General features: G+C 46.8%; 1 protein-coding gene across 1 annotated transcript in view; it reads left to right on the top strand.

The window, feature by feature from the left end:
- LOC134670769 (myotubularin-related protein 13) overlaps positions 1-14,524 on the top strand; it is an 86,107-nt gene that overhangs the window by 33,916 nt on the left and 37,667 nt on the right. The window contains exons 4-12 of the mRNA XM_063528582.1: positions 4,627-4,740; positions 6,596-6,815; positions 7,252-7,493; positions 7,901-8,151; positions 8,748-8,939; positions 9,354-9,462; positions 10,451-10,587; positions 11,478-11,589; positions 14,160-14,344. Of these exons, the coding sequence (XP_063384652.1) occupies positions 4,627-4,740; positions 6,596-6,815; positions 7,252-7,493; positions 7,901-8,151; positions 8,748-8,939; positions 9,354-9,462; positions 10,451-10,587; positions 11,478-11,589; positions 14,160-14,344 (1,562 nt within the window). The remainder of the gene's footprint in view (positions 1-4,626; positions 4,741-6,595; positions 6,816-7,251; positions 7,494-7,900; positions 8,152-8,747; positions 8,940-9,353; positions 9,463-10,450; positions 10,588-11,477; positions 11,590-14,159; positions 14,345-14,524) is intronic.

Here is a 14,524-nt window from a genome sequence, read left to right as displayed (position 1 = left end):
CGATAGTTCATAGCTTACTAGCTCGCGGTGGGACCAGTGCCTGAGGGCCTACGGCCAACCTCAACAAAAATTGACCACCTCTCTACCACTCTACCTCTATACCTCTGTATCGCTCTTGCATATTCGAAAGACAAAGCGGTCGATAACGTTTTTCGATTTTTCGATGTTGGCTGTTGCATGCTCTTGATAACAGCTTGTATCAGTGAAGGTCTAAAAGCCTTTATTTTCTAACCTGTTGTGAAAGATTTCCTGGTAGGTTCATGATTGATCAAATGATGAGGTTAGTGATAAGTTATTCATATTATTATTGGACTTAGTAATTGAATTACCTGGTAAAATAGTGCCTAGGATAAATAAATCTAGTTCCAATTTTAATTTTTATAAAGCTGACTATGACATTATTGTAAGAGAGTTAAATAAAATTTCATGGCGCGACGTACTAGACAAATATAGCGATATAGATGAAATGGTAGAAAGGTTCTATGAGATTTTGCGTGACATAATCAAAAGAAATGTGCCCATGACTAAACACAATTGCAACCGTGCTTTTCCGGTATGGTACTCAACTCATCTAATATATCTTTTAAATAGAAAACACAAATATCACCTTAGATTTAAAAAGTACCAAAATCCACTAGATAAGCTAGAGTTTGATTACCTGAGGGTTGACTGTGAAAAGATTATGAAAACATGTTACAATAGTTACATACATTCTATAGAATCACAGATTAAAAAAAATCCTAAGTATTTCTGGACCCATATTAAGAACATACGTAAAAATAGTTCAAATTATCCTCCAGTCATGTTGTATGAGGATAAACAAGCTAGTAATTCTAGTGAGATTGGTAACTTATTTGCAGAGCATTTTAGTTCAGTGTATGATGACAGCGATACGAATAATAGTGTATATCAACCAAATTGGAGTAGCGGGGAACTAGCTGTAATACGGACGGGAGATGTATCTGGTGTATTAGCTTTCACACAGTTTGAGGTTGAATTACAATTGCGAAGGTTAAATGCTACGAAGGGTAAAGGCCCAGATGATATTCCCCCCGTATTTCTAAAAAACTGCGCGAAGTCACTTTCCATGCCACTTATGATTATATATAATGCATCTCTTAAGTCAGGGTTATTCCCATCAGCGTGGAAACGAGCCAGAGTTATTCCGGTATTTAAAAGCGGCCGTCGGGAATTAGTTGCAAATTATAGACCCGTTTCCATATTGTCTTCGGTGGTCAAAGTGTTCGAGAGGCTGGTGTATGCTGCACTATTTGATCAGGTTAAAGGCGGGCTCTCTCCATATCAACATGGGTTTATGCCCAAGCGATCGACTTGTACAAATCTTTTTAGCTACGTCACTGACCTTACAGAAGCTGTCGATGGTGGTCATCAGGTAGACGCGGTTTACACTGACTTTTCGAAGGCTTTTGATAAGGTTAATCACAAAATCTTAATTAATAAATTGCACAATTTCGGCATTACAGGTAGGTTACTTAATTGGTGCCAGTCTTACCTTCAGGGCAGACCTTCAACTGTGGTAATTGAAGGCACTCAGTCGGACTGCTACACGGCACTCTCCGGTGTACCGCAGGGGTCTAATTTGGGGCCATTATTTTTTAACATATTTATTAACGACATTACCTATGAATTCAATAATTCGGCTGTATCGCTGTTTGCGGATGATCTAAAATTGGTACGGGTAATAAAAAATCCGTCGGACGTCCATCTGTTACAAGAGGACGTGGACGTATTAGTAAAGTGGTGTAGGACTAACAAAATGGTTCTGAACCCTAGTAAATGTTACCACATAAAATTTAATCGGAAACAAAATCCTATACCATCAAAATACTTCATTCTCAACAAGGCTTTGCAGGAAGTCAATGAAATAAGAGACTTGGGTGTCACAATGGACAGCAAATTACGTTTTGTGAGTCATGTAGATAAAACAATAAATGCTGCCTTTAAATCTCTAGGGTTTGTGTTAAGATGTGCTAGGGAGTTTAAAGAATGTTCAACAATGGTGACCCTCTTTAACTGTTTTGTAAGAAGTAAACTAGAGTACTGTAGCATTATCTGGAATCCTAGTTACAAAGTACATATTGAAAGGATTGAACGACTGCAAAAACGATTTACTAGACATCTTGCGTATCGCTTTGGAACAGGCCGCCAAGGATATAATACAAGACTTAAACAATTTAAATTAATATCTCTTAGTAGTAGGCGTATTATGCTGGACCTGATGTTCATGCATAAGCTTCTAAACAACAAGATTGATTGTATGCATATGGTTAGTCAGATAGGGCTAAAAGTGCCGTCTCGTTTGCCACGTTATCCTTGTGCCTTACTCTATGTGCGTCGTAGTCGAACTAACCTATTAGCTCACTCCCCTCTGCCTCGCCTTGCTCGCCTATACAACAAGCATGCTAACATTGTCCCCTCACTGGATGTGTTTCACGACAGTGAAGCCTCATTTAAAAACAAATTATTATCTGCGGGCAACCTCAGCTAGCTCGTCTAACTCACCTTAGTTACGTTGTGTGGAAAAATTATTGTTAATATTGAGTTGTTAATTAGTATTTTATAGTGACTTATTCTAATTATTGTAACTTATACTTAGTTAGTTTTTTCTTGAGTGTTAACTTAAATGTGTAAATTATACATTATAATACTTAATGCATGCTGTGATTGCCTGTAAGTGGGGGAGCAATAATAAATGTGCCCTCTTAGTATGTTACTTATATTTAGTATGTAAATTGTATCTTCTGTTGGTGATCCTAATAAATAAACAAATAAACAAATTATTTTTCTACTCTATCCGAGTCTCCAGGGTCCAATGCTTCTAATTATTACAAGTAGTTAGTTAGTAGTTATTGCAAGTAGGGGGCTGCCATTTGGAAGTTGTTTTGGAACTCGAGGTCTACTTACACTAGATTTCGAGCTCAAAGCAGAGACAAATTGTAATGTGAATTAGGTAAAAGCAAAGCATTTAGAAGAAGAAGGTTTTATGTTTATGAACGTCATTTCCTCTTATTACTTTTGAATAGATACACTAAATGATTGACGTGCGGCAACGTACTCGTATGTAAAATTAGCCTAGTTGCTATTGCGTAAGTCTTTTGTTTAAAAAAACATCGGCCAAGTGCGAGTCGTACACCTAGGTTTCCATGTAACCTGGGTATGTACCTACTACTAATGTTCGTAAACCTTAACAGAACTAGTACCTACCTATAAAGATCATTTGTATAACACTTAAAGAAGTAAATGCGTTGGTGTTTATACACTTAATTGTGCCGTTGTTCCCTTCATCGACAAATAATACAGGACTTATGGAGGTACAAAATGCTACAAACTTCGAGCAACACCGGCTTCCGACTGCTACAAATGTAGTTTTCTGACTTTTTCCTTGCTGAAATTTCAAGTACATTTATTTTCGAAATCCAGCGAAGGAATTTATATTATTTGTATACCGGGATTTCAAGTCTAAACCGCGCTTTCCCGGCAAACTACCCTGCGACAGCGGTAATAAGAGCGGCTTAATTACAACGGAAACTTCGCCGGCGACGCTCGCTCGGAGATGAATGGCAGTAAACGCGGTTTCTGCTCTGCTAGGAGTTTTATTACACGACCAGATGCTTCAAGACTTGGAGCAAAGTCTGTACAAACACAAATCGAGGAGAAACTTGCTGCTACATATAAATTGACATACTGAGTGACAACACATTTGGTGATTATAAATGCAATTAGTGTACAGAAACATACTATTTTAATTTTTGGAATATTTTGAATCCCGCTGCTATTGGAGACCACACACACAGACAGTAGACACATACACTCACAGTACTCACACCTACCTTACCGTACCTTAAAGGTAGTCTCCGGAGTGTGTGCAGATTATTTTGAACACATGGCTCGCATACGAAGTTTTTCTACTGACTGTACATAGGTAGTGCAGTTAACATTGCGTACATATTGATTAGGGAATTGGTGACTATGGACATCTATAGACTACCTAATATACAGAGTACCTATTACAACAGTTAGATTGCCATTTTGACACTCGAACAATTTCGATCACGTGTTTAAGGAAGTTAGTCATACTCTATAAAACACTACAATTCAAACGTTTACTGGTAACTGTTTTTTCCTCACACATTCCGGTCCTACGCAAGTTCCCTCTTTGTTTTGTAATTAATGCATGGTCTGAACTAGATATACTGATGGATGTGTAGCAACTGCTTATACAGACGATTACATGTATATGTAATCATATGCATATGTATTTGCTGCCGCAAATGGGTATTCAAGAGTAACACGTATTTGACGTAAAAAGATTTTCGCTAAGGATTACAATATATTGATCGTAAACCAGTGGATTGACATTTATATCAGAGTAGGTTTTGCCGTATTTTGTACTGGAATTTATTTCTTTTGGTCTTAAACATGACGGCGTTTGGTACTAAAATGTTAAGTTTATTTGATTTTAGTAAAACGATGATGTCACCATTCTTGGCGTTAGTAAATCTCTGTAAAATTATAAGTAGTGACAATTACAAATTGAATGTTAGCAATTTGTAGATTGTAGAAATGGCATCACACAGAATATTTACATAATAATTGTTGTTTCAGGACGAGGAATCGTTGGAGCCGAGGCCGGTGGCCAACATCACGCACCACAGCATCATGTACGCGCCCAAGTGCCTCGTCATCGTGTCGCGACAGGACTACCTGGACACCTTTCGGGTAAGAAGACCACTTATATGGCTCAATGTATCAATAGCATCGTGTACACTCGAGGGACGAGTCGTTGGAGCCGCGGCCGGTGACCAACATCACGCACCACAGCATCATGTACCCGCCCAAGTGCCTCGTCATCGTGTCGCGACAGGACTACCTGGACACCTTTCGGGTAAGAAGATCACTTATATGGCTCAATGTATCAATAGTATCGTGTACACTCGAGGGACGAGTCGTTGGAGCCGCGGCCGGTGACCAACATCACGCACCACAGCATCATGTACGCGCCCAAGTGCCTCGTCATCATGTCGCGACAGGACTATCTGGACACCTTTCGGGTAAGAAGATCACTTATGTGGCTCAATGTATCAATAGTATCGTGTACACTCGAGGGACGAGTCGTTGGAACCGCGGCCGGTGGCCAACATCACGCTGATCACGCACCACAGCATCATGTACGCGCCCAAGTGCCTCGTCATAGTGTCGCGACCAGGACTATCTGGACACCTTTCGGGTAAGAGAGTCACTTATGTAGCTCAATGTATCAGTATAGTGTACACTCGAGGGACGAGTCGTTGGAGCCGTGGCCGGTGGCCAACATCACGCACCACAGCACCATGTACGCGCCCAAGTGCCTCGTCATAGTGTCGCGACAGGACTATCTGGACACCTTTCGGGTAAGCCGGTCTTCACATTAGCTCATCACATCCGTTGTACGTTCAAGACTAGCTCGCTAACACATTGTAGGTATTGCGTGATACCGCATAAGGTGTGTAAGTAGCTAGCTCCGGTTATCAGTACGCACTCATTGTTTACGTATCTTCAAACTAACGAGCCATTTCTCATATATAAAACGCGGATCGATGCTGATAGATGTGATTCCACCCTTAACAGGTAACTGTAAGTACTCATACTCATGTTAGCTCGACTGACATACAGGGTGTCCCAGAATTCGACGTCAAGCCGTAAACGAATGATAGACCAAGTCATAACAGTTATTATAAAAATACAAAAAAAAATCCAACTCATGTTTTTTAAAAATTATGGTCACTTTAAACATTCACTAAAGAATCCACACCCTGTAATGGTTCTTTAACTCTTGTTACTACAAATTCCATAATTTATTCTAATTTTTTTATTATTGTGTAATCTTGAATAATTACAGGGTGTGGATTTTTTAGTGAATTTTTAAAGTGACCATAATTTTTAAAGAACATGAGTTGGTTTCTTTTTGTATTTTTATGATAACTGTTATGACTTGGTCTATCATCCGTTTACGGCTTGACGTCGAATTCTGGGACACCCTGAATGGTTATCTTATTTATATTTCTACCTTAGAATATAGTACAAGCTTGATAATGAGTGAAAATAGGTAAACCGATAGGAATCGAGTTTTATAGGCGCCCCGCTTTGCACACTACAAACACATTTAATTACATAACCGGCATATAAACTTTAGTTCGCCATTCCATTGAATGCAGTTTATAAATAAGGAATTCGTAACGGTTTTCCGCGTAACGGAAATTGACGTGACGAATTAACAATGCTTTGGCATTTTTACGGCCGCTTCCACGATGCATACAATTCGACTTGGTCGCTCTCATTTTCTTTCATACTACGATTTTAAATTGCAGTAAATAGTTATTACAAATGCGAATCTTGACAAGTCTATAAATCACTTTCGATGAAATTGTTGTAGAGTCGCATGTTTTGTTTCGTTCGATTTTCAAACAAAAGAAAAAGAACTCTATGATCCTGCACTATAGGTTTAAATTTCACTGGTAAATTTTGGATTTATTTCTTGTATGGACCATAGAATAGGCTATTAACTATACTAAGAACGGTTTATTTTGTTTTCCAGAACTGCTTAGGCATAATCTACACAGTATGGGTAGAGAACCTGGGCGTACCCCTGGAGACATTGGTGGGCAACCTGCTGGGTTGTGTATTAGTGCCTCCAGCGGGCGGTCCGCAGGTTCGCTTCAGCATCGGCGCGGGCGACCGCCAGGCGTTGCAACCACCGGCCGCACCGCCGCTGCCCGTCACACATACATCCGTACACATGCTACTGCGGTTATTAGGTGAGTAGATGGTGTAGGACCCCTGACGACGCTGGTGGCCAACCTGCTGGTCCTCTATTCTATACCATCGGCGCGGGCGACCGGCAGGCACGTTCAGCTCCATGCACATTGCACATGCATGCCCGCGCACGGTTGGCCACCAGACCAGGGTCGGCAGGACTCTTATACCATCGTATATCCGCTTAAGCGTCAGCACACGCGCTACCACCTCGTGTGTTCTCACGAAATGATTACAGAACAGTTACGTTGCATGCTTCTATCGTCTGTTTCTAAACTTTGTTAATTCAAGATTGTTACGAGTATGGTCATGTTTGTCATAAGATGTTAGTAGTAAACTTGAAGACATCTCTAAAACCAATTGTATTTATATTTTACCAAAACACTGCTGTATTCTCTTTGATACATCATAAATAACTAACTTAACCATTTTTTCCAGGCATCCACAACTCAGTAACCCTCTGGTGCGCCGTGATGTCCGAGCACAAAGTCCTGCTAGTCTCCCTCGCGGCGGCCCGCCTCGCGGCCGCCTGTAGAGCCCTCGCCGCGCTCATGTTCCCGTTCCGCTACGCGCACGTGTACATACCGCTGCTGCCGTCCGGCCTGGTAGAGGTCCTCGCGACGCCCACGCCCTTCCTTATTGGCGTGCATTCCAGTTTAAAGGAGGAGGTGTCTGAGTTGGTAAGGATTTAATTTCGATCAATTCCATAAGTCTTCTGCTATTACTTCCAGTAGTAAAACCGATAATTTTAAAATCTGTCTTGATTTATTTAGCGTTTCTATGTTGATTTTGTCATAGGTAACTTGTTAATATCTGCATCATTGATTTTCAAAATGCACACAATTCACTAATCATCAGGACAAGATCTCTTTCAAAAATTTGCTACTCAGTAGGAGTGCTGAAATGTCTGTGGGCGAGCTAAAACTAATTAAACATCAGTAGCATACCTAAGATGTTAATTTAATAGAATACACAAGGCGGCGAAAAATCCTGTTTAATAGACATATCCCACGGGCCGAAATAAATGTCATTGTCCCACTGCTTTTATCAGAAACCATGACTACACATTTCTTATTCCACTTTCCAGTTAGACGTGATAGTAGCGGACCTGGACGTCGGTTCCCTCCACATCCCCGCCGGCGTGAACATCCCCCGGCCCGACGGAAAGCTCCTATCATCCCTCCAAGAAGACCTAGCATTGGTCCTACAACCCGAGCTACGGTCTGCTGATTCAGCCTTCGCACCACCACCCCCTGCGGCTTCACCGCCTCATATGCTGGATAAGGAGATTAGAGCCGTGTTTATGCGGACGTTAGCGAAGTTGCTGCAGGGTTATAGGTCAGTTATTCACTAGAAGACTTATCATCCCTCCAAGAAGACCTAGCACTATTGGTTTTACAGGCCGAACTCCGGAGTGCTAATTCAGCCTTCGCGCCACCACCCCCTGTGGCTTCACCGCCTCACATGCTGGATAAAGAGATCAGAGCCGTGTTTATGAGGACGTTAGCGAAGTTGCTGCAGGGTTACAGGTCAGTTATTCACTAGAAGACTTATCATCCCTCCAAGAAGACCTAGCACTATTGGTTTTACAGGCCGAACTCCGGAGTGCTAATTCAGCCTTCGGACCACCACCCCCTGCGGCTTCACCGCTTTATATGCTGGATAAGGAGATCAGGGCCGTGTTCATTAGGACGTTGGCCAAGTTGCTGCAGGGTTACAGGTCAGTTATGTCCAGTAAAAGGGTGTCATGGACGGAGAAAACTCTTGCCATCCAAGAAAACCTAGCATTACTAAAATCCTGAGATTGGCAAAGTTACTACAGTTGCTAAAATTCATCACTGCTTTTGATTTATTCTTACTTTGAAAGAATCTACCTAGATATAAAACCATATTCAATTTCAAACATATTTTAATGCTATAACCCTCGTTTCCAGGCACTGCCTCACAATCATCCGCATCCACCCATCGCCGGTGCTCACATTCCACAAAGCGGGGTTCTTGGGCAGCCGCGGGCTGGCGCAGTGCCCGTTCGCCGTGCGGCTGCTGGACTCCATGTTCTTCAACGGGCTGGTGGCCGAGCGCGGCCCGCCGTGGCGCCCTACTGACATATGGGACGAGCTTGTGCAGTGAGTATTGACTTGTGGAATTTATGGGATGTTCGAAGCGCTGGGCGTCCGTTGGCTCGTTGGGTGGACGACATTCGGAATATTGCAGGCTATATTGGAGGCTAGGACGTGTGGCGTACTAGAAGAGAGGCCTATGCTCAGCAGTGTGCAATAAAAGGCTGATATGATGATAGGATGACCCATTCCTCATATTCCAAAAAGCTGGGGTCCTGAGCAGCCGCTGGCCTGATAGTTTTCCCAAGATGTGGCGGTACAAGCGATAGCGACTCAGTTTATTTGCCTTGAAGGCTGCCGCGGATGAGAGAGTTGCTTGTTCCTTATGGGATCATATGGCGTTATTCGCAGCTCACAGTCATAATACAGGGACAAGTCTGTAGTTTTATAGTTTTTAGTATAAAATTGGATTGGTTTCAGGAATCTACCAGAACAACTGAGGTTAGAATCGCTGAATCCGAACCTGGAGCTGCAACACATACAAGACCTCGCGATGCAACTGCAACTCAACGAGAACCCTAACCCGCAGGTTTGTGGTTATTGTTAATTTGACGCGTCTCTGAATTAACTAACACAGTTCATTTGTAGACTTTGTACATATAACTTATCCCCAAATTATAAACACATTGTTACTTTGATATACATCAGACAAAACTATTTTACAGTACATATGGTGCTACTTTACAGCCCTAGTGCGAAAAAACAGCACAATACGTGCCTATGTCTAAAATTTAAAGGGCCATATTTACTGTAAAACGTTGTACAATACGCGTGCGAAAAGGTAATTCGCAACTCGAAATTTATCGCCACTCGTTGCGAATTTCCTACTTTTCGCATTTGTAGGTATCGTAATGTACAGACAGCAGCAATACTTGCTGAGCGAGCAAGATGTTCAAAATGATCTTGACGCGACTTTATTGTTACGTGAATAAGAGTGTGTCAAGGTAATTTTGAACATTTCGCCCGCTTAGCAACTTCTCCTGCTGACTGTACTATTATGTATGTCGTGTCCACGACCGTTCTATGTCAATCAGTCGGTCCAATCTAAATTGCTTTGGGGTCATCCATTAATTACATCACACGTTTAGGGGGAGGGAGGGGGTCAAGAAAATGTGACATATTGTGACATGGGGGAGGGGGGAGACAGAAACTTTGCGACGTCACTTTAACTTCATCAGTAACCGAAAATTTATTTAAATTATTTTATTCGCTGTACATTTAAATAACAAGTTTTTAAAACGATAATCGTTTTTATCGTTTAATTTTCTTTCCTAAGCAGTTTTGGGTTATAAAATTACTAATATTTATATTGTCAAAAATATTTTGATAAAATATTAATGATACTTAGGTACTTACTTAATTCGGTTTGGCGATTTCGTAGAAAAAATGTGACGTCACACTAGGGGGGGAGGGGTTTGCCAAATGTGACCAAGTGTGACAAGGAGGGGGGGAGGGGTCAAAAAACCTAGAAATTCGTGTGACGTAATTAATGGATGACCCCTTTGTGCCATTTGCAGACATACCAGCAGCGAATTCTCCGACCACCAGAAGGAGCTTCAGCCCGCATCCACCAGCCTCCCTTACCGACGTTAGACCCGGTGCGCGTCAAAGAGGTCATCGATGAGGTCACTGCGAGGAACGCAGAACATCCCAAGTACGTTCGATTTCGATTATATGGATCACAGAATAAATAACGAGCACTCGTAATTAAGTTTTTCTACTCGACTGTAATTCTTGAATTAGTATTTTTTATATCAAAGTGCAATTGGGCATTTTTAATGTATGGGCTCCCAACTCGACTATAATATTCATTTCGATACAGTTTACTCAACTATAATGAAATTGACCAATCACAGCTCGCCGCGATCAAGAGGACGAAACAAAACCATAGCTCAAATTAATTATTTATTTTAGGTTGTATAGTAGAAACAATTGCTTCATAAATCAGAAACGCGCATGTGACACCCTTAATATAGAAACATCCATAGACTACGAAAATTACTTAGCGTTGCTTGTTAGACTCCGTAGGGTACGGTGGCCAAAATCGAGAAACAACTGTCTAAAAATTGAATTTAGGAGCAAGTACCAGGGTCTCATGAGTTACGAGAAGGTGTGGTTGACGAACGCGACGACCGGGGCGTGGGCGCGTATCAGTTCATACTGGTACTGGTGGTTACCTTCATAGGTATCGCGGCTGCTCGCGTACCTTAGCTGTAAATTTTTGGTTCGGTTTGTTTGTATGATTCTACTAGTTTAAAGTATTATTTTCGTTGTCTCGTAGAAAAAGTATTGTATACAATAGTGATATAATCAAGCTTTTCAATCTCGTACCTAACTTAGGCAACGAAGTTTGCTGAGTAAACACAGTACTCGACTGAAAAGCTCTCTATTATATCACGATTGTATAAAATACTATTCTGTCTTTGAAGTCATATCGCTATGAAAATATGACGTTTACAATGACATACTCACATTTTGTTCCGTTAAAGTCGGTGCAGAGTTAGCTTAGACTTGGGTCACATTAACCTCTCATTTTCCCCCCAGACTGACGGCGCTGCGGGCCGTGGTGCCGCGCATCGTGCCGCCCGCCGCGCCGCCCGTGGGCGCGCCCGAGGCCGGCGCCGCGCTCGTCACCAACTCCGCGCGCCGCCTCGAGGTCACTACTCTACCCTCCCTACACTATGTAGTCTCTAGCAGCGCTGCGGGCCGTGGTGCCGCGCATCGTGCCGCCCGCCGCGCCGCCCGTGGGCGCGCCCGAGGCCGGCGCCGCGCTCGTCACCAACTCCGCGCGCCGCCTCGAGGTCACTACTCTACCCTCCCTACACTATGTAGTCTCTAGCAGCGCTGCGGGCCGTGGTGCCGCGCATCGTGCCGCCCGCCGCGCCGCCCGTGGGCGCGCCCGAGGCCGGCGCCGCGCTCGTCACCAACTCCGCGCGCCGCCTCGAGGTCACTACTCTACCCTCCCTACACTATGTAGTCTCTAGCAGCGCTGCGGGCCGTGGTGCCGCGCATCGTGCCGCCCGCCGCGCCGCCCGTGGGCGCGCCCGAGGCCGGCGCCGCGCTCGTCACCAACTCCGCGCGCCGCCTCGAGGTCACTACTCTACCCTCCCTACACTATGTAGTCTCTAGCAGCGCTGCGGGCCGTGGTGCCGCGCATCGTGCCGCCCGCCGCGCCGCCCGTGGGCGCGCCCGAGGCCGGCGCCGCGCTCGTCACCAACTCCGCGCGCCGCCTCGAGGTCACTACTCTACCCTCCCTACACTATGTAGTCTCTAGCAGCGCTGCGGGCCGTGGTGCCGCGCATCGTGCCGCCCGCCGCGCCGCCCGTGGGCGCGCCCGAGGCCGGCGCCGCGCTCGTCACCAACTCCGCGCGCCGCCTCGAGGTCACTACTCTACCCTCCCTACACTATGTAGTCTCTAGCAGCGCTGCGGGCCGTGGTGCCGCGCATCGTGCCGCCCGCCGCGCCGCCCGTGGGCGCGCCCGAGGCCGGCGCCGCGCTCGTCACCAACTCCGCGCGCCGCCTCGAGGTCACTACTCTACCCTCCCTACACTATGTAGTCTCTAGCAGCGCTGCGGGCCGTGGTGCCGCGCATCGTGCCGCCCGCCGCGCCGCCCGTGGGCGCGCCCGAGGCCGGCGCCGCGCTCGTCACCAACTCCGCGCGCCGCCTCGAGGTCACTACTCTACCCTCCCTACACTATGTAGTCTCTAGCAGCGCTGCGGGCCGTGGTGCCGCGCATCGTGCCGCCCGCCGCGCCGCCCGTGGGCGCGCCCGAGGCCGGCGCCGCGCTCGTCACCAACTCCGCGCGCCGCCTCGAGGTCACTACTCTACCCTCCCTACACTATGTAGTCTCTAGCAGCGCTGCGGGCCGTGGTGCCGCGCATCGTGCCGCCCGCCGCGCCGCCCGTGGGCGCGCCCGAGGCCGGCGCCGCGCTCGTCACCAACTCCGCGCGCCGCCTCGAGGTCACTACTCTACCCTCCCTACACTATGTAGTCTCTAGCAGCGCTGCGGGCCGTGGTGCCGCGCATCGTGCCGCCCGCCGCGCCGCCCGTGGGCGCGCCCGAGGCCGGCGCCGCGCTCGTCACCAACTCCGCGCGCCGCCTCGAGGTCACTACTCTACCCTCCCTACACTATGTAGTCTCTAGCAGCGCTGCGGGCCGTGGTGCCGCGCATCGTGCCGCCCGCCGCGCCGCCCGTGGGCGCGCCCGAGGCCGGCGCCGCGCTCGTCACCAACTCCGCGCGCCGCCTCGAGGTCACTACTCTACCCTCCCTACACTATGTAGTCTCTAGCAGCGCTGCGGGCCGTGGTGCCGCGCATCGTGCCGCCCGCCGCGCCGCCCGTGGGCGCGCCCGAGGCCGGCGCCGCGCTCGTCACCAACTCCGCGCGCCGCCTCGAGGTCACTACTCTACCCTCCCTACACTATGTAGTCTCTAGCAGCGCTGCGGGCCGTGGTGCCGCGCATCGTGCCGCCCGCCGCGCCGCCCGTGGGCGCGCCCGAGGCCGGCGCCGCGCTCGTCACCAACTCCGCGCGCCGCCTCGAGGTCACTACCTACCTACTTCAATGTTGTCTCTTTCTAGCAAACACTAATTTCAACATTATGGATAGGGATAGACGATTGTGAACGGCCTGTTAGATTTGTCGGACGTTTATGAATTAACCTAAGGACCTACGTACGAAATTAGGGTGCAAATGCAAACTTAACGGACACCCGAGCGAGGCGTGTGGCGTACATACATAGCAAACAAATGAAATGCAAACGTATACGACAGGTCCGTCCATTACACGGATTACACCCCTTTGCCACGTGACACCCCGCCGAAACTGCACTAAATTTTTGCTACTGAGGGCGTACCCTTACATTTTCATTTCTTGTTATCATTACACTCATAACTGCGTCGTTTAAATTTTCACCATGGACTTTATCTTTTAGTAAAATTTTCGCGTTACTTATGAATTGGTAGACGGGGCACATTGCCCATAGAACCGATGGCCATTGGGGCGGAAAGGTTCTCGAGTGGCGACCACGTACCGGAAGGCGCAGCATGTGTAGACCCCCCACAAGGTGAGCAGACGACCTGGTAAAGGTCGCAGGAGTCCGCTGGATGCGGGTGGCGCAAGACCGGTCATTGTGGCACTCCTTGGGGGAGGCCTATGTCCAGCAAGGGACGTCTTCTGGCTAATATGATGATGATGACTTATGAATTATATCTCTAATTTCCTCACAGGTCCTCCGCGCCTGCATAGCGGCGATATTCGAGTGCCGCTACGCGGACGCGCGCAAGTCGTTCCCCGCCGTGCTGCTGGCGCTGCGCGCGTGCGCCGCGCGCGCCGCGCTCGTGCGCGACCTGGCGGCGCGCCTGCCCAGCAACAAGCACCTGCTGCACCACCACCAGTTCGAGCTGCTCGTCAGGTAGGCTACTTCCTCCTATGTGTCCGCCATAGGCTAGGAATCCTCTAGACGGAATTTAGAGCAATTATTTCATGCAACCGATGCTGCCAAAAATGCGGGGGTGCGCGGGACGAGGTGAGCCAAGTCCCGTGCCGTGATTGGTCCATTTAAACGACGAACGAGTTCACGGACGTCACACAA

Source organism: Cydia fagiglandana, chromosome 14 (genome assembly GCF_963556715.1).
Source record: "Cydia fagiglandana chromosome 14, ilCydFagi1.1, whole genome shotgun sequence".
Lineage (NCBI taxonomy): Eukaryota > Metazoa > Arthropoda > Insecta > Lepidoptera > Tortricidae > Cydia > Cydia fagiglandana.
This window is presented reverse-complemented; position numbering and strand designations above follow the sequence as displayed.